The sequence below is a fragment of the Dama dama genome, chromosome 13 (assembly GCF_033118175.1).
Source record: "Dama dama isolate Ldn47 chromosome 13, ASM3311817v1, whole genome shotgun sequence".
Taxonomy (NCBI): Eukaryota; Metazoa; Chordata; class Mammalia; order Artiodactyla; family Cervidae; genus Dama; species Dama dama.
In genome coordinates, this window is record NC_083693.1 from 25,190,456 (window position 1) to 25,215,235 (window position 24,780).

At 42.0% G+C, this 24,780-nt stretch overlaps 1 protein-coding gene across 10 annotated transcripts in view; it reads left to right on the forward strand.

Annotated features, from left to right (window-relative positions):
- The window catches only part of AKAP13 (A-kinase anchoring protein 13), a 316,668-nt gene that overhangs the window by 222,595 nt on the left and 69,293 nt on the right, over positions 1 to 24,780 (forward strand). For 7 of the 10 annotated variants that reach the window (XM_061158636.1, XM_061158639.1, XM_061158640.1 and 4 more), the window contains 6 exons: positions 3,711 to 3,847; positions 12,030 to 12,400; positions 14,587 to 14,640; positions 17,671 to 17,736; positions 19,540 to 19,732; positions 22,733 to 22,841. In XM_061158636.1, the coding sequence (XP_061014619.1) occupies positions 3,711 to 3,847; positions 12,030 to 12,400; positions 14,587 to 14,640; positions 17,671 to 17,736; positions 19,540 to 19,732; positions 22,733 to 22,841 (930 nt within the window). The remainder of the gene's footprint in view (positions 1 to 3,710; positions 3,848 to 12,029; positions 12,401 to 14,586; positions 14,641 to 17,670; positions 17,737 to 19,539; positions 19,733 to 22,732; positions 22,842 to 24,780) is intronic. The other 3 variants (XM_061158642.1, XM_061158643.1, XM_061158641.1) reach the window with 2 other exon arrangements.

Sequence of the window (24,780 nt, forward strand, 5' to 3'; positions counted from 1 at the left end):
TTAACATAGTTCAGCAAAGCCCAGTGAGCAGGCTGCTGCTAAGTTTTCCTACCCTTCCCCAACTATAATTTGTTTGCATATGTAAAATTTAAGCCCAAGTGACTTGATAAGCACTTTGAAAGTGCACATTACATTTTGCTTGTTTTTAAAAAGGTGGTGGCTCAGGGCATAAAAGTAAGAGACAGATTTATAAACAGGTCATAAAATGGGACTGACCCACCACAAACTGTCATGTCCTTACCAGACTTTTGTCAGATCACAAGTTATAGGTTACTGAAGCGTTAACCCTAGTAGGTGTGTGTATCATATTATGCCTGCTGTGTGCCAAGGTGCAGATGTCCATTACTAAGTGTATAAATTCTTTCTCACCATCACTACAACTATTTTAGGGAGGGACGTACTATCCTATTTCATTGGTAAGGAGTCTTAGAGGTCAAGAATGACTTCTTGCCTGGGGGTCTTTTAGTAGTCAGATCCGGATTTAAGCCACCTCACTCCATCTAAACCCAGCAATGGTTGTTCCTGTTTATACCTTCCTTATGCTCCACCTTATGGATTAGGAAGAAAGATTGCATTCATTTTGAAAACCTGCCGGCACATGTGAGCTGAGGGTCCCCGCACTCCCGTCTGTAGGGGTCTCGTAACGCCTTCGGGTCCTCTGCTCTCCTTTTTCCTTGTTTTCATCCTCTTGCCTCCGCCCCAGCTCGACAGTCAGCGCCGTATCCCATCCCAGACTCGGGTTCGTTCCCTGGGTGAGGTGTTCCTCCCGGGACCGAGTTTGGATCTTCCCTGTGAATTTTCCGTTAGAATGTCTTGAACCACTGCGTTTTCCAGTCTGGAATCTGGACGTGGTCTTTTGCCTGCCAGCTGGACGGCGAGCGGCTCGGCGTAGTTGCTGTGACAGCCTTTTCTGCTCTTGGGCAGCCCCCTCCCCCTGCTGTTTTCCCCTCAACCGCAGAGTGGAGTTTTTGATTTTTCCAAGTGGGGAAAGCCGGGATGGTGGGGGTGGGGGGAGCAAGTAGAAAAATCACAGCCACCGACTCCACCTAAGTTAGTACATACTCTAACTGTGAGGGGGGGAAAAAACACCCAAAATTCTAGAATACCTGTGATTTCCAGGCTTTTAAAAGCAGGGCTATTCCCATTGAACTACACACAGAAACAGTTTGGACCAAGATTGAAATGGACTACTTTTCTACCTTAAGCAGAAACATTTTCAGATTAATCTGTAAGCCCCACCTCAATTCCTGTGGCGTGATTTATGTATTAATACATCAGTGTTGAAATTTCCTCTTAATATATTCATTTCTACCCCGGGATTATAAACTGCCCCCTACCCTCCCACACACAAACATGAAACAGCTCTTTATTTGGGTAATCCCCAGTCCCCAGTCAAATGCTTCACCAACAGAAAAGGTAATTTTGTTGACAAGTAATTCATGACCTGTATCGGTGCAGTGCCTTTTTGACCTTGTCTTAGATTCCTGGCTAATCCAGGGCTGATGACTTTTTTTTTAATAAATTTATTTTTTAATTGAAGGATAATTGCTTTGCGGAATTTTGTTGTTTCCTGTCAAACGTCAGCGTGAATCCAAGGCTAATAATTTATTAATGATCACTTATTAGTTTAGAAGAGAAAACCTTTTTCTTCTCATTATCTCTGAACACAGACATGTACACACAGAGTTACTGTCTAAACATATGTGTGATGTGCATGCATGCTCAGTTATGTCCGACTCTTTGCAACTCCATGGGCTGTAGCCCGACAGGGTCCTCTGTCCATGGGATTCTCCAGGCAAGAATACTGGAGTGGGATGCCGTTCCCTTCTCCAGAGGATCTTCCCAACCCAGGGATTGAACCTGCGACTCTTGCGTCTCCTGCACTAGCAGGCAAATTCTTTACCGCTTTACCGCTGCGCCACTTGGGAAGCACATTGTCTAAGCATAGACTCTAAGAATTAAAAGAGACTTTAGCATCATCTAGTTCAACCTCCACTCCCTCTTCTGTGTAGACAGTTTTTTCAAGACCTCTTGCCCCAGGCAGGCTTTCTTCTCCAGCCCTTCTAGTGAGTGACCCTGATGACTTCAGGTGTCTGTCAGCCTGTGGCCCGGAAGCCTAGTTACAGTGAAGCTCTGGTTTCACTGGGCGAGCCTTCAGCCGTCCTCAGACACATTTTCTTCAAGCTCCTCTGCAGCCTGGATGTATCTCGGGTGTTTTCACTCTCATGACCTCATTGCCACGTTTATCAGTGTTTCAGTTTGATTTGTCTAGGAACAGACCCAGCTGTGGCGGTGCAGCGTCGGTGGCACCCGCTGGCCGTGGCCAGACTGTCCCCGTGTGGGACTTGGTAGTCTGTCTGTCTGTCTGTGCTTTGTCTGTGAATACAGCCCGAAACTGCTAGTGTCTTCTGTTTTGCCATCACCTTGTGTTGCCAGCTGCTCTTGAATTTCCTTTCAAGCAAAGCCTCCAGGTAGAGTTCTCTTGAACTGCCAGGCAGCCAGCTTGTCTACAACTATCCCTCATCACTTAGTAGCACCTGAAGATTTGATAAACTTACTTGTGTTTTCCAAGTCATGCATCATGCCAACTAGAATGGAATCGCTTCATCTTTCAAAATTTGTTGAAGGAGGTTGATATCTTTCTTGGTATCACTAAGTACCAATGTTTTAATCTCTGTTGTTACCAGGTCACATGTCCCTTTTGGTTACAGAGTTAAGGGAGAGAATGGGTTAAATACTGAGCTAATTTAGGTCTGCTTCAGTTCAGTTCAGTCGCCCAGAGAATTCTTTGAGGCACCAGTAAAATATTTCTGTCAAGGCCCCTCTCTGTCTGCTTCCCCAGAGTTCATATCCTAGTTGTTGAACTGAAAACAGATTCTAGATTATGTATTTTTCTTCATCACATTATTCATCCAGTATCAGCTCTATCTAGGAAAAGTTAAATAGTTACATTTCTGTTATTGCATAATAAAATCTGTAAGTTTAATACACTGGTATGCTTATTAGTTATGCTTCCTCTTTGTCTTTCGTCTTAGTATTTTGATAAAGTAATGAGTTTCCAGAAAGAACTTAAGTCTCAAAACAGAAATTGCCTGCACACCGTATCACATAGTTTCCTAACAAAGAACTTCAGAGTTTGGTAGCAAAAGAAATAAATTCACTAACTACCAAGAGGAAAAGATGTATGTTTAAATACATAGGTGTTATTACAGTTCTAAATCACTGTTTTTTTTTTTTGTTTTTTTTTTTTCATTTTTGTGCCCATGATTTATATGACAGACTCAGGTTATCAACAGAGAATTGAAAGCCACTAAATTTGTGTCCTTTACAGCTTTTTAATTGAAACATGTACATTATCATATGTGAAATAGATCGCCGGTCCAGCTTCGATGCATGAGACAGGGCTCTCAGGGCTGGTGCACTGGGCTGACCCTGAGGGATGGGATGGGAAGGGAGGTGGGAGGAGGGTTCAGAATGGGGAACACATGTACACTCATGGCTGATTCATGTCAATGTATGGCAGAAACCACTACTATATTGTAAAGTAATTAGCCTCCAATTAAAATACATCCTTTTTTTTTTTTTTAAAATAGAAAAAATACAGGAAGAGAGAGAGATTGGGTAGTCGATCGATTTAAAAGGCTGATGGCTGGAATGAAAAGAAACTGATGTTTTTTTTAAGCAGTGGTTGAATGAATTTTCTTTTTCAGAATGTGACAGCTTCCTGGATGTTGGACTGGGCCGAGAGTGTGCCTCAAAACCAGGTGTCCTTAAAAGAGAATCTGGGAGCGATTCTGACCTTTTTCACTCGCCCGGTGAAGACGTGGACAGCATTGTCTTCTCCAAGGTACCGCTGGCCTCAGTGTGCGCCTCTGGCTAGCCTTCATCTCTTACACGATCTCAGAGACTTGTAAAGGCTCCCTTTTGGAGAATGCAGCTCCAGGTGGCCGGGCCTTAGAAAGAGGCCTTGACTCCTTTCTTTTCTATAGAATCATGGCTGGTTCCATGCAGGTTGTGAAGCTCACATTGAGGCCTAAAGCAATGGATGTTCCTTTCAAGTGAATTAGAAGTCAGATGACGGTGACTGCTTCTCATGGGGTAGGAAGGACCACGGGATAGACTGTAAGACGTCATGTGAATAAGCTCACCACAGAGTCCTGGCTGGTTAATGTGTTCAGGCCTGAAGCTCATGGCTGAGCTTGGTGAGGTCAGCCCTCCTCATTGCCTGCTTAATTGGAACTTTCTAGACCTCTGCTCGGGAATCCAGCTTTCTCCCTGGTGGAAAGCCACACCCATCCACATGAGTCACTTCATGTTTTCATAGTATTTGAGGCTCCAAGACACGCTCTCTTAACTTAGGTTTGCGTCTAGTTGCTGCAAGGTCCGTTTTGTCTCCCAAGAATAGAGGCTTTTCCCATAGCCGGGTCAGCTCATGGTATTGTTAACCTGCTGCAGCGGGTTGTCTTAACAGAGAGCTGGGGAGGGGCAGACACACAGCGGCCGTGCCGACGCCTTTGTGAGGAGCTCGTGGGAGAAGCGGCGGGCGGTTGGGTCAGTGGCTCATCAGGTCCCGAAGGCAGGCTGATGGTGCTGGGTCTCTACGCCAGAGGCCTTCTGGGACTCTGGGCCAGAACACACTTAAGCCTCTCTGAGCCTACCTGTGCTTTCCCTCCCTTCTGCTCAGCGGCGCTCATGTGTCCGCTGGGCCTCCCCTTACCCTTGGCCTCTTTCCCTTTCCTGTGTTCCTTCCCTTCCAGGGGGCCTTGGAAAGACTCAGGGACTTCAGCATTCCTGTCATCATTCCTCGTAGAAGGGGGAGAAGTAAAGTAGAAAAGTCCACTACCTTGGCAGAGCTATCCTTCTCTGAAGTTATTTACAGAGGAGGACATCAGTATGATCTCTTCTTTGTTTTTAGCCAACAGAATTTAGGTGATTTCCACTGTGATTTTGAGGTTTGCACTGTAAGGACTCCTAGAAGTGTCTGCTTCTCCCCAAGGGGAATGCCGTTCTCTAGGTGCCTGTCCCTCAAAAGGCATCAGTGAATACATTAGATATTATCTCTTAAGTTCCAGTTTTAAGATGGAATCACTGGTAATCACTCACACTGTGCCCTGGATATGTGAGGATTTGTTCAGCATATATATACGTGTGACAGTTTTCTCAGTAAAAAACTTTTTCACCAATTGTAAAGTTTCCTCCATGAAGAAACACTTGCTTAAACCTCCTAGGTGCATGCCAGCTTGCCCTGAATGTTGCCATCTCTAAATTGAATGGTTTTCCTAGCTGAGGAGAATTAGCATTGACTACATGTTACTACTTAATTATTCCAACCTGCCAAAATCATTTAGGTTTTGTTCATAAAAAATGGCCAGCACTGGATTTTAAGAGTTTTTTCCAGGACGACAGTACAGAAGCATTTTTAAAAGCCGAAATATATCCCTGACTAAACTTTGACGAACATTTTGTGCTGGGGCTCCTGGGAAAGTCTGGAAATGGCGGAGACACTCTCCCCTCTTCACGCTCGCACGAGAATGTCTGGCGGCCGGGGGTGAGGTTGGAGGGTCGTCCTCTTGTTGTCTCCACCCTGTCACGGCGGTTGGTGACCAGGAAAGGTTTTGCAACCACGTTTTCTCCAGCATTCACAAAACCAAGGGTTAACATGTGAGAGGAAAAGGAGACGGACAGGCTAACGTTTACAAGGTGCTTACTTTATGTGAGGCACTGAACAGAATTTTTTTACATAGGTGATCTCATTTCATGCTCCCAGCGGCCCTGCAAGGTGGGTGGTTTTATCCTCATTATACCCCTGAGGAAACAGACTCTGGTTGGTAAAGAGGTTGACTCAACATTACTCAGCTAGTAAGTGACAAAATTGAGATGTGTAGCTAGGCCCAACTCTGAAATCCACTCATTGATTTTGCTCTTAATCTCTAGGCACCTGCTTCAGTAACCAGTGCTTTTTACAGAAGCATGGCAGTGGTGGCAGACAGGCCATCAGCTACTTCCTTAAAGGCCTTCCCCTGTGGTCATCCACACAGCATTTGCTGTGAAGCGTCAGACCCTCCCGGAATCTCTCTGCAGGCTCCAGCCCTCCCACACTCCCTTCTCTAAAGACTAATCTGTAGGCAAGGCGTTGCACCATCCTTTTCTGTGAACCACGAGTGGTACGTTAGGTCACTTCCTGCAGCCGCTTGTGTGACTTTAGCCTTACAGAAAGCTCTTTAATGTCAGCCCACGGTGTTTGTCAGAACTTTCCACCTTAACCTCATGTTTCCACTTGGCATGCCGGCCTCCTGGCAAGTATGACTCTTTGGTGAGTGTTGCGAGCTTCATGTTTTTTTCTGATGGATATTTGCTGGTTCCTGAGGTCTTGGCTTTTCCATAGATCAGTAGCATAAAAATTTAATTTTTGCTTTTAAAGTGAGAAGAAATCCTAGGGTTCTTTCTGGCCCTAGCTAAGAAAGAAAATGTGATTGTATAATACATGATCTGGGCCACTCTGCTACCCAAAAGGTAATTGAAGCCCACAGAATTATACTAATAGTTGCTGCCTCTTTTTCCCAAAGACAAAGCCCTTACACTTTGTTTTCTTCCCCGCCCCCCCCCCCCCCCGCAGTCATAAGATACTATCCACAATTGATTAAGAAAAAGCAAAGTGACTCCGCCAACATGCTAGCTCTTAAAGGAAAATCCTTTGTTTTGTATGCTGTCAATTGCTCTCAAGAACTTAAACATCAAGCCAAAAATTTACCTTAAATTTTTTAAACTTTTTCAGATAAAAGTAAATATATTTACAGAATCCAAATTAGAAAACCTGTGAACTCTTAATGCACAAGTATTGAAATGATTGTAATTTCAGAACTGTGAAGTGGGGCTAGTGTTTGCCATCAGTATAGCGCATAAATGGATTAAGTGATTGGCATATACTAGGCATTTAAAATATATGCTTTTATTTTCAAGGCACATGTCCAAGGGCCTTGAGTATACTATAACAGATAATAATTTATAAGTATTTGAATAAATGAATGAAAATTAAAGGACTAGTATTTTGGCAGTGTTAAGGGTGATTCCTTCAGGTGTAGTAGTAAGATACAAAATGCATAGCTATTTCTAGATTTCTATATATATAAGTGTGTATAGTGTTTACACCTCTCCATGTACATATCTATATCATACCTGCATGGTATAACTCTGGTTAAGAAAGCCAGTCAGGCATTTTTTCTCCCCCAATACTTTTATTTTTAAAATTTTGAAACAGAAAAGCGGGAAGAATTCTGCGGTGAATACCCACCACCTAGATTCTACAGTTAACCTTTTATTATTTGCTTCGTTACATAATTATGCATCTGTCCCTCATTCTTTCCATTAGGTCATCTAATTTCTTTAATACACTTCAAAATTATAGATATTAATGCATTCCACTTGTCAATACTTAGAATTCAGTATTTGTAAGATTTTTTTTTTATAATGTTTACATAAAATGAAGTACATGGTCTTGAGGGTACCATTCAGTGACTTTCCCCCCAACTTTATTGAGTTATAATTGACAAATAAAAATCATGTATTTTAGGTGTATGAATCCTAGCTGAACCTAGAATCACCTGGAGAGCTTGGAGAAGAAGGGAAATAGACAAAGAAAAAAAAGAGTCTGTCCCTCAGAAACTTGAGTTTATTATGTAACCATATTGAGCTTCAGGTTTCTCATCAGATGCAAATAAGAATAGCTACTAAATCAAACAGTTATGAGGATTAAAAGAAATCATACATCTAAATCTCTTGGTAAAAGCCTCACAGTGATGAGTATCTAGTACATAATTACCATTCAAATTTATGTAATAGTTATAATGCACGTATATTTAAGTAATAGATTCTCTCAAGCTTTTTGTAAGCATCATTTATTTTAGACTTCTATGTTAACTTTTATTTATGTAATTATTTTGTAATTTCATTTTCCCTAATTTATTTGTCCTTAGATTAGGCAAAACCTAAGTGTCCTCGGGTCAGTCTGTCAGTTCAGCCCTGCCCTTGAGGCCGGAAGGTCAGTGTTGGAAAGCTCAGAGGGCGTTCTCTTCAACACCTAGTGGGTTTTTCTAGCCTGATCACCATTTGCAGATATTCATAATTTTATTAACCCCAAGGAAAGAGAAGCTTATGGTAGAGGTGATAGTTTCTGTGTGTGTTCCATCCTGCTATATGCAGGAGGAAAAGCAGTTATGAAAACTCCAGAGAGGACGAGTTCATCTGTCAGCCTCAGGTTCAGACGTGGTCTTCGTCTCCCCAGTAAGCTTGCTTTCTTACATGCGTGTGTGTTGGTCGCTCAGGCGTGTCTGACTCTCTGTGGCCCCATGGGCTGTAGCCCACCCGTCGGCTCTGTCCATGGGATTCTCCAGCCAAGAATACTGGAGTAGGTGGCCAAGCCCATACATGACTCCATTCACCCCTTCCTTCCTGTGTCTACCTTTTAGCATCTCTTCTCCTCTGCCCTCACCCAGTCTTAATACTCATCACAGCTGTTTTTGGCCATTTGCTTCTAAATATATATATATGCACACACATGTGTTTTCATTCTTATATATTCACTGTATTTATATGTAAACACGTATTTAAATGTAATATTTAGTCCGTATAAATATATGTGTGTGTATACATGTGGGCCTTGGGACATTATTCCTGGTTTATCCCTCCTGATACTCAGGCGGAATGGTGCCATGGGTCAGTTTAACTGGTACATTTGATTGACATGGATTCAAAACTAAGTTTTGAAATATTTGTTAGTTAAACTGATCCCATGGCACCATTCCTCCACACCACCAGGAATAATGTCCTGAGTCTTGAAAGTCATGTAACTAGCAGGTATTCTAAGAGAGAAGACCTCTCTAAAGAAAGAAAGACCAGCTCAGACTCTTAGAGGGGCTTAACTGCTAGGCATGGAACATTCTGTTCTGTGTCAGAAACCATTCCCCCTGCTAATTTATAGAAATAGAAAAGCAGCATTCCCCAAGATCTGGTACTTTTCTGAGGAGGGAGAAGAATGGTGTAAATCGTACCTTTCCCATCTGCTTTTTGGCAGCTTTCTCTGAGAGCTTTAGCACCACACATTCAGAGACTGGAAAGGGAACATTGCAAAAAAAAAAAAAAAACCTCAAAAGTTAAAACAAACAAGCCCTGTTTTTCTTTTTTCCTCTATTATCCATGATTGAAATAGGTAATGTTTGTACACAGACCTCACATTAATTTCTGACTTCTTTAGCTCTGAAGATTATCACGTGGCTCATCCCTAGACACATACCTCGCCGTAGGAGGGCCATGGCCATATTCCAGGTTTGGTTTCTCATTACGCCACTGAGACTTTCTAGTCTGCAAAGTAGTATAAGGATGTGATGAAATTGGGAAACTCTTGAGAACACTAAAGATTTTTAGTGTTCTAAAACACAAACCTGGAAAAGAGTATTATAGTCTTCTTTAGATTCAATCTAAAGTTAAAACCATTTGCCTCAAATACTTAATAAATAAGCTCTCTCGTAACTTCTGTATTTGTCCTATTTTTCCATTTTCAAGTTGCACTTACCGGCTCATGAAAATATTTGAGTGTAAGAATATTATACTGTCTGAACCTCATTCTTAAATCAGAATCAGGAATGCAAAACTAAAGAAATCATGCAGTTACTATGAAAAACAAAACAACTCCCTGTCTTTAGTTTGTGGTTTTTGTTTTTTTAAAAATTAAGATCAGAGTTAAAAGCACACACCGGGAATAAGACCACGTTGACGATATATGCTAGGCAGGTTTCTTCTGGTTGGAGAGAAGTACCTGCTTTCCCATCTGCAAGTCATTTCCGCACTGGAAAGAGCTAACTTGTAAGAAAAACGTGTGATACATGGATAAATGGAAACTTTTACTTCTTTTGAAGCCTTGCTTGTGTATCTTAACACGGACTTGTCACATATTTTTCTCTTCTGTTGGCCTATTCTGTTTGTCCCTCGATATTGCTTTGAGAATTAGACATTTAGGCAGCTTTAGTTTCCTAGGGTCACTGTAACCAATTACCACACATTTGGTGGCTTGAAACAATACAAAACTGTTCTTCCATAGTTCTGGAGGCATGGGGTCCTAAAAGCCATGTATCCGAGGGGCTGCTCTGTCTTCTTACAAGGAATCTACTCCTTTGGGATTCAGGAAATATTCTCATGTGAAGTATGACCTCATCTTAATGAACAACATGTGCAAAGACCCAACCAAATAAGGTCACATTCTGAGAAGGATGTGAATTTGAGGAGGACACTATTCAACCCATTCCAGTGAAAAAGCTAAGACATCCTATAAGTGTCTTCTGAAGTTGCTATTCATGACCATTTATATTCTTCCTCTCGATGGAGTGTGGCCCCAGGAATAGAAACTGTAGGATGCTCAGGTCACTCCTCACTAACTTGAAAGGAGTCATTGACAATTTTATTTTAAACCAAAACTTACCCTATTTTAGAATCTGCTCAGTATAGTTTCATTTTACTATAAAAATATATGGCCCAGTTGAAAGGAACACTGAGGACTTCTGATACAGACTTTGAGATCTTATTTCTTACAGAGTCCTTTTGTTTTTGTTTTTTAAATGATGAAGATAGTAATAAAGCAGGGCGTTTTTAAAAGTTGGAATTAGCTTGCGTTCAGATCTTGCCTTTGCTGTACTTGGGGGAGCCCAGGAGACAGTCTGGGCCTCACAGTTCTGACTCTCCAGAGCCTTGCATCTCCCTCAGTCTCATCCCTCACTGATTGTTTAAAGGGCAGTTAAGCTGGGGAACTTGATTCTAGACAGTAGGAAGAAGAACCTCATAAGAGCTGGTGAGATCCAGCCCCAAGGGCATAAAGATTGCTTTGAGAAGGTAGAGTGCTTTTGAAGTGTTTTGTTAAGCCTTTAAAGAAGCAGCCTCTTTAGTATAGAAGTTATTTTCTGTTTCAAGACTAAAAGGGCTCATGAGTTTCTATAATTTTTGAAATCTCTTTTGAAGAACTGTAAGTTTCTTTACTCCTAATTAAAACTAAATAGATTGGCAAATTAGGGAAATACTCTGAAGAAGGGGGCGGGGGGGAATCACAGTCTCTTTCTGTTTCCTGCTCCCTATCCCGTAAGAATGCACAAGAAAGATACGAAGACAGTACAGTGCCCACCTGTGTAGCTGAGAGTGTGAGCATGCGTCTTTTAGACACTTATCTTCTGGGCAGTCTTATTTTTTGAATGCCACAACACTCATCTTTCCCTCACACATCACATGATGTGTTCTGGTGCTTTTCAGCAGGTAGAGATTGTCAGTCTGCTGCATCAGAATGACACAATTCCTGGTAGGCTCTAGAAGTTGGCCAGGGAAAGAGCACCATCACTTTATCAAAGACTGCAGAGGACTGATTATTTTAGGTACAGTTTGGCTTGATAAAACTCAGCCAGTACTCGGTTAAAGGAAAAAAGGGGGGATAAATTCCTTGCATTTAGGTATTTGTGGCCCAGGATCTGGACATTTGTGGGAGACTTTAGGTGGGATCATAAGCTGTTCTGCATTTTTGAAAATGCCACTGAAAATAGACTTGCTTTTTGAATATAAACCGGTGTATCACTCTTGTAGTCAAGCACGCTACCTTGTTTTTAGTTAAGGCTTGTAAAAAAAAATTTAACTTTACATGGTATGAATTTAGAGTTTTCATACATCAGAAACCTCAGAATAGGTTCGCTTCATTTCAGTTGATAGTATTGACTGAAAATAACTGACCGGAATTAGATCTTTTCCTCTGCAAGAGAGGGAAGACAATATATTTCCCATTTTGCACCTCTAGTAAAGGGTAGAAAGAGTATAACCCTGGACCGTACTTTGACTGGAGGCGGTTTGAATCCATCTCTGATTGTGCTTTAAGAAAGCAAGCTGTTTGAAGCCAGCTGTGATGTTGCCTCTCCCCAGCCTGTAAAAGCACTGACTCAGTGGAGAGTGGCCGAGGCCTCTTGGTCCTGCCGTTTCCGACCATTCGTGCTTTCTCTCCACTGCAGCCCGAGGAGGAGCAGCTGGCCTGCGATGTCACTGGATCCAGTTCCTCAACCGATGACACGGCGTCCCTGGACCAACATTCGTCTCACGGCAGCGATGTGTCCCTCCCCCAGGTTTCCAGTTTGAACAGGTCCAGAGACCCGCAGTGTCTCAATGGCTTCTACAGCCATGGGCTGGGAGCTGAGGGTCGAGAGAGCGAGAGCGAGCCCGCTGGCTCGGGTGAGATGGAGGAGGAGGAGATGGACAGCATCACCGAGGTGCCCTCGAGCTGCTCTGTCCTCCGGAGCTCCATGCGCTCTCTGTCCCCTTTCCGGAGGCACAGCTGGGGTCCCGGGAAGAACGCAGCCAGCGACGCAGAGATGAACCACCGGAGGTGAGGCGGCAGGCCGTTCGTCTCCTCTCCGTGTCTGCTTGCTCTCGGTTTGGTGTTACCGTTCGTGAAAGTTTTCAGGAGACACCATGGTATAGAAGAAAGAATATAGGCTTTGGAATCAGGAGAATCTGTGTTCCAACTCCAGCCCTGAAACTTACTACTTGGATAACTTTGGGCAAGTTACCTGACCCTTCTGAGCTTTAATTTTCTCATCTGTAAAACACCTGCCTTTCAGAGTGTTTGTAAGAGTAAAGATTACAATGAAATACGCACGTCACAGAGTGGCTTAAACACTGGTGTAGCGTTTTTCTAGGCCAGATTTGTTCATAATATTGAGAGGTTAGAAAATTTGAAGGGAATAGTTTCATGTCAATTTTGAATTAAGAAATAAACTTGAAATCTTACAGTCTCAACACAAGTTTTTCACAGTGCTTCATAGGATTTGCCATCTGTTTCTAGTTTAGAAAGTTTTGATAAAGTCTAAATTACCAGCACTTAACTGTTAAAGAGATCATAATGATTATTAAATTGTTACTGTTTTTCCAGGTATCATTCAGTCTGGGGGTCTCTGTGTGAGTCTCATACTCTCAGTTTCCCAAGCAGGCTGTATGAAAATGTGGATTTGGTTTCTAACCATTGGCTGCCTAGGTGAATTTAAGTTTAAAGAACAGGTGCCATGATGCCTACTATATGTGTAAAAGTGTGCCTACTCCAAGGCTATTTTCTAAATGAGGACAAACAGCCAGGGAAGGAGGCTGACAATTGTAAAACAACTGATATAAACAGTTCACCTGGAGCGGTTGCTGGCTTGTTTGCTTTTTAAAACTTCCTTGGCCTCCTAATATTTTGGCTGAGATTTCACAGCTGTAAGTACATGTAATCTGATACATTCACTCACTCATGTGTTTTTTTATTCTGCCAACATGTATTAAGCGCAGCAGGCACGCCTAGGTTCTGGAGGCCCCAAGGTGAAAGAAGTCCTGCCTTCATATGGTACCTTACACCCTCCTGATTTGCTACCCTTTTAGATTCCTGTAATAACACATTGTCTCATGTAATTTTCCCATCCTCTTCATGAGTCAGGTGGCATCCCCATTTTTGCAGGTGAGACTCCGTAGGTAGTTTAAACCATTTACACAATGTCAGTGGAATCCAGGTTTCCAGTCTCCTGGTCAAGCAGCCTTTCTACAACTCCCATTTTATTCTGGGATACAGTTCAGGATGCAAACTTTAAAAATAACATAAGCAGTTGCTCTATCTGATGGGCAGTTTTTATGTATTTGAAATCCTAGCTTATGTAAAAAGCAATTTGTAGAAGCTTTCCTTCCCAGCTTTGTTCAAGCTGTAATTTTTTTTTTTTTTTCTTAAGCATTCATATGGGAAAATAAGGATGGGGAAATGATCCCTGCAGGCAGAATTCCCTTCCTGAGGCAAGAGAATCTGCTTGATAGGATACACATGTCCTAAATGACAACAGCATTGAGAAAGGATTCCTTTTATATGGAATCTGTTTTCCTTTATAAACCATGATGGATCCCTTTGCCATGCATGACTTTAATTTCCAAGCTAGATGTGACTGTATGCATCATGTTGCTCCAGTGAAGAAATTGAAGCTCAGATTAAAAGATTTGCCCAAGATTACATGGTGATTTTAGGATAGAGCTACAATTAGAACCCTGTCACCTAAATTGCTTGTGTTTTCAGCCTGTATAATATCATGGACTCTCCTATTTGCAGTTACCATTCAGAATTGCCTGGTACCACTGTCCTAGTACCTCTAGAGATAATGGAATGAGAGTCAGGGGTCATTTTCATCAGTTTAACTAATTCTCACAGTATTGCCTGCATAGAGAATTACCTGAATTTTAAAGTCTTTAAGAAAACCCTGCTAAAGTTATTCTTGGATGGCCTTTATAAAGTCCTTCTGCTTTTATAACTTAATAAACCTCATTCCTGGTCACCTGATTGTCCCCTCCATGCTCCAAGGAATTAAAGTAGCCCTGCTCAGAGATTATCAGGCCTTTTTGGTGATGATGTTTTCCTTATTCCACGTTCTTTCATTCCCTTACTCCCAAACCATTTCTCTTTGGTGATTGTCTCTTCCTGGTGTGATGTTTGTATGTTTCATGCGTTTGTATCCATTTTGTTTCACCTGGACACTGACCTCTTCCACCATTCATTTTCAGTTCAATGCGAGTTCTTGGGGATGTTGTCAGGAGACCTCCCATTCATAGGAGAAGGTACAGAGTTCGCTAACTTGATGGACTAACTGTTTGCCTCTGAGCTTATTTTACTAACAAGCATCTCATTCTGCTTCATCCACGATTAAACAGTCTAATTTTAAATAAGTTCTGTCTGCTTCAGACAAATAAAATACAGGTACTAATTGCTAATGTCCGTCCTGTATGAAATGGTTTCTCGAATTTGAAGTTTTTTCCTGTTCTACTTTTATTTTTTAAAAAAAAGTTAAATATTTTTTCCATTTTGGTTTTTTTTGGTGTTCAGATCACTTTGATAGTAGGGTCTCCCCAGCTTTATCTAAGGAGGAGTCTAAGAAGTGTCTGTTGTGCATAGGTAATGGACCCTGGGGAGTACTTTTTCTTTCTTTCCCAAGAAAAGGGGGAGAGGAAGAACCGAAAATAGAAGTGTGCTCATGGACCAGGCCCTAAACTATTTTCAGCGCACTCTTCAGTAATGTGGTGAAAGCCTTTCTTCTTCAGCCACCTGGGAGTCTCCCGTCCACGGCTGATGTGCTCCTCATTTCTCAGGGCTCCTCTCAGTCTTTCAATCCCATACTGATTTTTGGTCACATAAAATTTTGAAGCTAAAAATTGCAGTAATTTATCAGCTGAAAAGTCATTTTTAGTTGAAAAGTCCTGATTTGCTTTAATTTTTTCAAATGCTGAGTTTTTGTTTTATCAGTACATTTCCCGTACAGGAGTCATTTGTGACTTTTCCAATTTTTGAAAAAAGTCTAGAAATCTGAAAATGATGGTTTGATTACGGTTAGTGTCTCATATTAGGAGATACTTGCAAAGAGATATTTTAAATTACTAGCTGAGGCTGTCTTTTTAGGAAGTGGGCGGATAATGATCTTTGTTGCCTACCTGGTCTTTTTAAGTGGGTGTTTCCTTTAATTTCAGATTTTAGGCGCACAGTTGAGCTCAAGCTCAGTGTTGTCATGAATCTCAGATAATCATAAGCCTGGTTACATTTGTCTCCAGGAGAACAAGCTATTAAAGGCCTTTTTCAGTAGACATATCTCAAACCTTTAGAGATGTATTTGTCTGACTGTTCCTTAAACTCTTCAATATGGACTTATTAAAAACATGCCCTGGATAACCCTGAAAGGGGACGTTGCTGGATACAGCCCAGGTTACCATGTAGACAAAGCCGTCACAGCCACTTCAGTGACGGTTTCACCCTTTGTCGTGTTTTTGTACGAAGACCAGGAGTTACGGTTTTAAATTTTGTGTTAAGCCTTAGCTACTAAAATGGAAACGGTTCAGCAAGTGTTTAAAGGTGGAGCATCAGGATACTTTTTTTTAATCTGGAACTATCTAAATCTCAAAGCTAAAGAACCATGAAATGTTACTCTCCCAGCTGAGGAATTGAGGAAATTAGGATGCTCTGAAAAATACTCTTACTGTTGTGAAAGGAGTTTCTGCGACCCTAGGACTATCTGCAGCTTCCTCCCCAGATCCTTAGGGTTTTCTGACATTCCTGCTGTCTCCGTTATTCATCTTCTTTATCCTAAATCTCATCCCAGTCTCTGAGTAAAGGGATGTTTAAAATCCATAGAAAGACATTATTTAATTTTTAGTGAATAATAAATTGGCATGTATATTCACTTTCTAATTTTTTCCGCTTTCTGTTCTTAGTAAATTGGCCATGTAGACATAATATGCCTTTTTACTAACAGCTTAGAGGTATAAAATTAAGTTAATAATTTTCAAAGAACAGACTTGTGAATCTCATGTGTGTTTGTAAACTGTATCAAGGCTTGCTTCCCTCACATGTAAACCCTAAGTCAGTCTGGTCTTGCTTAGCAGACTTGTAGAGACATGTCTCAGCTGTGTACTTCCACGCTCTGCTTTTGTACTTGTGAGCTTTGTACTATTAATATAATCTGATTTAAAGTGTTTTACCTTTTAATTTATTTTTAATGGTATTATTTTAAAGATTTACTTTTAGAAGATCGATAGGGTTAGCTCATTTGTTTTCCCATCGTTTTCCTTGTCTTTTTTTGTCTATGAAAACCTTCCACTTGTCAGCATAAAGTTATCAGCTGTATGTATTCAAGACAAGGTGGTTTTTATTTGCGGGGGGGGGGGGGGTTGTTTGTTTGTTTGTGTTTTTTTTTTTAGCTTTCTTTTTGTTTGTTGGTTGGTTTTTTTGGTGTCTGCAGGTCTTCCCATTGAAGGTTCAGGGAGCAGATTAGTTTTATTGTTATCTCCCTTCCGAAAACAAAAGCGTGTCACTTAGAACTTTAAGGCCGAAATAGTAGCAGTGTATTTTCTTTTAAATAATAGCTTTTATTAATCAAAAATCCTGACCTATGGTTGCAGCTCCTTTTACAGAGTACCTGATACTCTGAGTTGGTTATTTTTTGTCTGCTTATGTTCACTTACCATTTCCAACCCCAGATTTTCTGTTCCTACTGCATGAGAATAAATGTAAGTGCTGAGATAGTCAAGGAAATAGATGACCAAATGGATTTTTTTTTTTAATCTTGTGGGAAAATAGATTTTCCATAAGAAATTAGGGGACCCTTTGGTCAGTACTATAAAATTCCTTTTCAAGGAAAGACATCCCTTCATTATTAAAATACAGGGAAACAGGACCATTGCTATATACTTTATCTTTAGCATCCTAGCCTAAATGGGTGGAAGAGTGGTGGGCAGTATAGAGAGTGTGTCCTTTAGTAGTGGGGTTGAAACACTGCTGTGAGCCAGGAAGCCTCAGGGAATGTGGGTACTCTGTTCAGAATTTGCTAGGAGGAATTCTGGGGTTTCCAACACTGAACTTGTTAACCTGTAAAGAGTTCATGTAGTCATTTCTAACATATTATGTAGATGGACATCAATAGAAGAATTATGTTTTTTGTTCTGTCCATTTTCTAAATTCTAAATCAATGTTACATTCCTAATTTTTTGATGATCAGGAAAAAAAATCCATCTGTCTCTAACTGTGTCCCTTCTTTTTAAACCCAATAATCCCATCCCTGTTTCCTCTTCCATTTCTGTTTCTGCCTTTGATGTCATCCCCAGTATGAGCTGGTGTCCCTCTGGTGTGCAATACTCTGCTGCCCTGAGTGCTGATTTTAATTACAGAAGGTATGGTATTGTTATGTGTCCAGCCACCAAAGGGGGAATCGTGAAACACAGTACCCGAGCTTTCGGCTTTGAACTGGCTTGTGTGTGGCTGGAAAGCGTATGGCGGCCTGCTTTGTGTGTGAGCATGGTGCTCTGCTGCCTCTGCTGTGGGCATCCTATCCAGTTCAAGGGGTACAGCCTCGGAGCTGGATGTTGGTCCCCGGTGCATTCTATTTGTCTCAAGTGGCTATAGATTTGGGTGTTTTCTGCACAGGCTTGTCTCCATGCTGTGGTAGACCTCTTCTCTCTGTTTTCATCCATCCCAATTCCCAGCTCCTAGGAATTAGCACATCCTGAGGAAAACAGTAACAGACATAAGGCCTCTAATAAGATGCAGTCATTTCTTAATTACGCTTCCAAATCCAGTCATCGCTTTAGTTTCTAAGCTCACAGATTGCTCAGCATTACGTGTTCTTCTCGCAACTAAGCTGCCAGATTTAATCACTTTCAGAATTAAATGTTGTGGTAAGCATAGGATCTGGCTTTCTCAGGCTTTAGAAATAATTCATAACAGAAAACTAAATTTCTTCTTCAATTAGTCTGTCTTCTTACCCTTGCTACTGAAAATGACTTTTACAGAGACATTTGCTAGGAGTTAGTCATGATTTCTATCATCATATTGAAATCAGAATAAAATCCATTGTTTAATTTATAGAGGCATATGGTTTCAGTTCATAATAAGTGATTCATAGGAAAAAGGGCAAATAGAAATCCTTCTGGACCGGCATACGTGAACTTTTTTTGTAGCAGTTAACTTTGAGCCAGAGATAACGAAGAGCTTCATTATGCCTTCAAATACAACTCCACATGCTTGTAACTGAAGGCGTGGTGCTCTCCCCCTGCATTCTGAGATCCAGTGGTAACACACATGATTTATTCTGGCTAGCATCCCCGAGGATGAAAGCTGGCCAACCTCTCTATATAGCCTCCTCCTCACAGAAAATGCTTTTCACTCTGCAAACCACAGTCTTTATTCCAGGGATCCCATTTTCGATACCAAACCTTAAGTTTGCTTTTTTTCTCCAACTTTGTCAGTATCAAGGAAAAAGAAATTAAACCTCTCTTAGACACCGTAACTTTTCAACTTTTGCCCTTTATGGTGTCCCGTGTGCTTGTCTGCAACTAACCATTCTCAGGAAGCCTGCCAGAGCGGTGCTTGTCAGGGCAGGTGTGCACAGATGGTAACGCGCCTGTGTGATGTGGGGTTTCTGGGGTGGACGCATGCCTGTGAAGTTACAAAGGTCACCTAGACTGTCGTGGAACGTGAAGTTACAAGTGTTACCTGGATTGCAGTCGAATGTGAAGTTACAAAGGTCCACTTGACAGCTGCAAGGGCAAGTCTGGATCTTCCCTATTTTCCTCCAGAAGCTCACTTAATGTTTGTATTTTCTCTGTGCTATTTAATTCTTTGGCATCGGCAGGCTTCAGATTCTGACAAAAATTGATCACATCAGATCAAGGGTAAAAAAAAAAAATAAAAGATCTATAGATAATATGGTCTATCCATATGGTATATTGAAAAATGTCTGAGAAAATGGCTTGAAGTAGTTCAACGTTTGAGTAAATTGAATGAGGTTTTTTTATATTTCTCAGCTGACCAAGATCCAGGGGGAAGGGTAGGGGGCACTCATTTGGCCAGGCCCTTGCAGACGGTTTTGCTGAGTGACAGGAAGTTACAGGCAGGAGAGACACAAGTGCAGGGGCTTTGTACCCTCCTGCCTTTCTGAGCCTCAGAATGAATTAACTCTCGTGTCTTGTGTTCAGTTTCAGTCTAGAAGGCTTGACAGGAGGAGCTGGTATTGGAAACAAGCCGTCCTCATCTCTCGAAGGAAACTCTTCAAACACCAAAGAACTCAGGCACCCTTTCAGTGGCCAGGAAAGGGGTGACTCTCTGGTGTCGCTTTCAGAAGAGGATCTTGAATCAGGCCAGAGGGAACATAGAATGTTTAATCAGCAGGTAAGGCTGAGAGAGGTGTATGTTGCTAATTTGGAGGGCGGGGGGATTGGTTTCTTTTCTCTAAATACCTCCTCATATTAGGAACAAAGAAGGCAAGACTTAATGTTCACATAAGGTTAGTAGCTATAATTACGCATATACTCAGTGTTGCAAACAGCAGTTTCTAGCCCTTAATGCTACTTGAAAATGAAAGTCGCTCAGTCATGTCCGATTCTTTGCGATCCCATGGACTATACAGTCCATGGAATTCTCCAGGCCAGAATACTGGAGTGGGTAGCCCTTCCCTTCTCCAGGGGATCTTCCCAACCCAGGGATCAAACCCAGGTCTCCTGCATTGCACGTAAATTCTTTACCAGCTGAGCCACAAGGGAAGCCCAAGAATACTGGAGTGGGTAGCCTATCCCTTCTCCAGCACGTCTTCCCGACCAAGGAATTGAACTGGGGTCTCCTGCGTTGCAGGCAGATTCTTTACCAAATGAACTATCAGGGAAGCCCAATACTAATTAAAGAATATCATCAATCTGCATAGATTTAAATATTTCAGCAAAGCAAACTTTTAAAATTAAGAAGGTATTAATTTTAAAACTAACACCTGGATGAACTTCTGAGAGTATTCTGGGATATACTTCGAAGTGAAATTTTTTCTAATTAAACAAAAAAGTTAAAACGCCAGTCTCTGAGTAGGTGACTTTCATTTTAGGTAGAAGTGTAAGGCATCGTTTCAAACTAAACAAACAGAAATTTAAACAATCTGTTCTTCAAATCAGTGACTAAGGTTTTGTTTAGAAATCTAGTTTTTTATTACATCCTGCTATGTAGCAATGATGTGACCAAATGTTTTAAATCTAGCACTAGGTGATTACCTTAGTAATGAATATATCAATTATGGTCATGTGAAGGTCTAAGGGAAATGAAATTGAAGGCCTAAAGGAATTTTGCCTCCTTTTGTCCCCTCTTCGTGGCTTCTTGGAAGTTAAGAAAAATAACAAGAATATGGAGAATATAGTTATTAAAGTAGATGGTGTCTATTTATTCAGCCCAGTGGTAACAGGAAAAGAGGGGAAAATAGGAAACAATAAATCTGGTGACTACAGAGAGCGTCTCTGACAAGTTCGTCTGAAAAACATGTTGCATTTTATGTGTAGAGAGTCCTTTGGAAATCACTTGTAGGACCAGGTAAAATACCAAAACTTGAGTTTACTTAGAGCCAGTAAATCCCCTCAAAATCTGCTTAAGCCTTTGTGTGTGAGAAAGTCAAGCCCATTTAAGTGACTTGCCTAAGGCCCCATAAGTGGCTCCTAGCTGAACAGTATTAAACTCAGAATGGCAGACTTTCAGTCTCACTATTACTTTGAAGTAGATGCCATTTGATGAGGCAGTTTCCTTCATCGTGTTTATGCGATGGCCTTCTCCTGCACTGACGCCCCTGGGAGTCTGAGTGGTGGCCGTCTGTGTGAGTGGCCTTGCTGAGTCTGCCGAGATGAAGCGCTGACCCTGCCGGCGGTGGGCTCTGCTCACCCGTCTTCCGTCACGTGTGCAGCCTCAGAGTGGATGTTTGAGCCGCTTGTATCTCTGATGCGCGCAAGTCGTCAGCAGCCAGCTTCCTGCTGAAGGTCTCTGCCTTTCAGCTGACGTCATTTTGCAGACCTCACCGTTGTATTCGAAACATAGCAACTGTTTGTCTCAGACTCCATGGTTACCCGTGGAACATGCTCTAAATAATGAGAAGTCTTTGGTGTAACTGAGTCAAGTTCACCCTAGTAACGGATTTTCATTGCTTCCCTTTCAGCACATACAGATTTCAGACTGCTAGGAAGGGAAGGGATTTATGGTAATTAAAGTTACTTAGCAATTAGGATGGCCTCTCTCCAAGCAAAACAAGAGGAGTCCCACCGTCACCGGAAATGTGTTTTGTTGCAGGACCTTCTGCAGTGGGTCTGATTACACAGCCCTGAAGTGGCTGTGAATTTACTAAGGGAGTTGCAGTCATCCACATGTTTGCATATAATCTGTTTAATCTCAGAAGAGGAAGTGAAAACGATTTAGGTTTCTATCCAGATGCAGAGCCTGCTTTGCTTGTGATCTTAAAACCTTTTCTATTTGTATCTCTGTTTCTAACTCTTTAACATCAGATTGATATTCAGTTCAGTTCAGTTCAGTCGCTCAGTCGTATCCAGCTCTTTGCAACCCCATGAATCGCAGCACGCCAGGCCTCCCTGTCCATCACCAACTCCCAGAGTTTACTCAGACTCATGCCCATCGAGTCAGTGATGCCATCCAGCCATCTCATCCTCTGTCGTCCCCTTCTCCTCCTGCCCCCAATCCCTCCCAGCATCAGGGTCTTTTCCAATGAGTCAGCTCTTCGCATGAGGTGGTCAGAGTACTGGAGTTTCAGCTTCAGCATCAGTCCTTCCAATGAACACCCAGGACTGATCTCCTTTAGGATGGACTGGTTGGATCTCCTTGCAGTCCAAGGGACTCTCAAGAGTCTTCTCCAACACCACAGTTCAAAAGCATCAATTTTTCAGCGCTCAGCTTTCTTCACAGTCCAACTCTCACATCCATTCATGACCCAGAATGATATTACTGGTATCCTATTATATCTGTACATGATATTTAAATTTTCAAAAGGCAAGCACTATACATAGTCTGGTATTTCCAGTGAAGTTATTTTTATCTGACTGTGCATTCAGTAGATGTGTATTAAGTGCTTACGAAGTTTGAGACATCCTTACATGTCCCTCTTAGGAGGGATACGAAATGTCCATAAGCAGTAGATACTCTTAACTGTTCCCATTTTACAGTAAGAACCCTGAGGCTCAGAAAAGCTCGATTGCTTCTCTGAAGTTGAGCAGCTGTTTTGTGGCCTACAAAGCTTGTGGTCTTTTCCTCTGTGTACTGCCTTACTTCCTTCTGCTGAGTCAGAATGTCAAGTTTTGTACTAACCTAGAAATATAAGAGCATGAACTGAGAACTGTTTTACCTTTATTTCTTTCACAGACATGTCACAGATCTAAACAACAGGGATTTAATTACTGTACATCAGCCATTTCTTCTCCACTGACAAAATCCTTCTCATTAACGACAATCAGCCATTCTGGGTTGGACAGTGAGTATGCTACTTTTTTCCATTAAATATATTCAGAACATTTTCCCTTTCATTTATTTTTTTCGCTTTAAGACCCTGTGACATTGCCTTACAGCATTTGCCTGACTCTTCCCCTGAATGAATGACTGATCATTTACAGAAAAGGTGACACAGAATTCAGTTTGGAGACCTTTCTCCTTTTACTACATAAAAATCTCCTTAACACATTAAATTCATTGTATTCTTGGGCCTAAACCTGACCAACATTATTTTTGCAAACTCTATTTTGAAATAATTTCTGGTTTTTAAAATTGTTGCAAAAAACAGCACTAACACCACATAGTCTTCACCTGGACCCTCCAAAGTGTTATTTTAACACTTGTTTTATCCATCTTGCTCCCTTCCCTGACTTTATCACTTTCCTTAAAGATTTCTGAAACACAGGAAAGTAAGTTGCACATATAATGCTCTTTTGTCAAAGACACTGTTTTGTATTATCATAGTACAGATAACCCAAACATTATCCAATACTAGTTCCCTGAGCTTTTCAAAAATGTCAAGCTCATGAAGGACAGAGAGAGACTGAGATACATTTTTAGTGAAGAAAATGCCAAAAGGATTACAGCCAAATACGATATACTGAAACTGTATACAGGTTGAAGATCGATGAGCTGTGAAAGTTACGCTACAGGCCCAGAGTGTTTGTAAATCAGAGATGCTCAAAAATACACTTGAATTGGATCCATATGTTTGCCACAGACAGGTGTCTTTGGGAAGCCCCACTTTTTTTTTTATTTTCAAGATAGATTTTTTTCTTTTTCATGAGTAGTTGCAGTGTGGGATCTTGATACGAAGATTCAAATTCTCATCAGAGAGAGTATGGTACATTACATTCTTTGCTGAGAGATCATGTATTCAGGAAGCTGAAATAAAGGGTATAAAACCCTCCTGGTGTTTCTGTTTTTTCTTCACCATCTCCTGATACAAAACTCATCTTAAAAGAGTTGAGGACAGAAGTAGCTGCCCTGTGGTAATGGGATGTTGTCTCAATTCATGACTTACTGGAGGCCTCATCTTTTTAATGTCTGCAGTGGCATTAAGGCATAAATGGGTGATTGTATTAACTTCATTCTCATTTTAATATGATTAGTAGTTCAAGTATCAACCTGGCCTGTTGGAATAAAGGTGCCTGATAGTGACTTATTCTCCAAGATAATAGGTACAGACTCACAGAGTTGTGACCGAAGTAATTGTTATTGTTCTTGTTTGGATCTTGGTTTGCTTTTGACTTGGCTTTGGGCGAGTGGTTCTGCTGGTATAGAAGGGACATTATTCTAACAGAACAGTTTATAGTGGCTTTGGACCCGGAGTACTAGAACTGGATAACCCGACAGTCAGTGAGGCTGTTCAGCCCCACGTCCCTCCTCCCGGGGCTGGGGGAGGGCCTGCATCTCTATAGCACTAGCCACCCAGAACCACCAGAAGGTGGCCAGTGGCCAGTGTTCGGTGACACACAAACTCTTCTTATTTTTCCTCCAGAAAGCAAGATGGTTTTTGACTGTGCTTTCAGTTGCTAGCCAGACACTCTGAGTGGTGCGGCTCCCCTCCAGCAAGCTCAGTCCTGGAGCACCAGGAACTCTGGCTCATCTTGTTGTGGGGTCCAAGCAGCTGAGCTCCCCGAGGGGGACCCAGCTCCATGGCCGGCGGCCGTCCCTCCCTGAGGAGGACCCAGCTCCGTGGCTGGCGGCCGTCCCTTCCCGAGGGGGACCCAGCTCCATGGCCGGCGGCCGTCCCTCCCCGAGGGGGACCCAGCTCCGTGGCTGGCGGCTGTCCCTTCCCAAGGGGGACCCAGCTCCGTGGCCGGCGGCCATCCCTCCCCGAGGGGAACTCAGCTCCGTGGCCGGTGGCCGTCGCTCCCCGAGGGGGACTTAGCTCTATGGCCGGTGGCCATCCCTCCCGA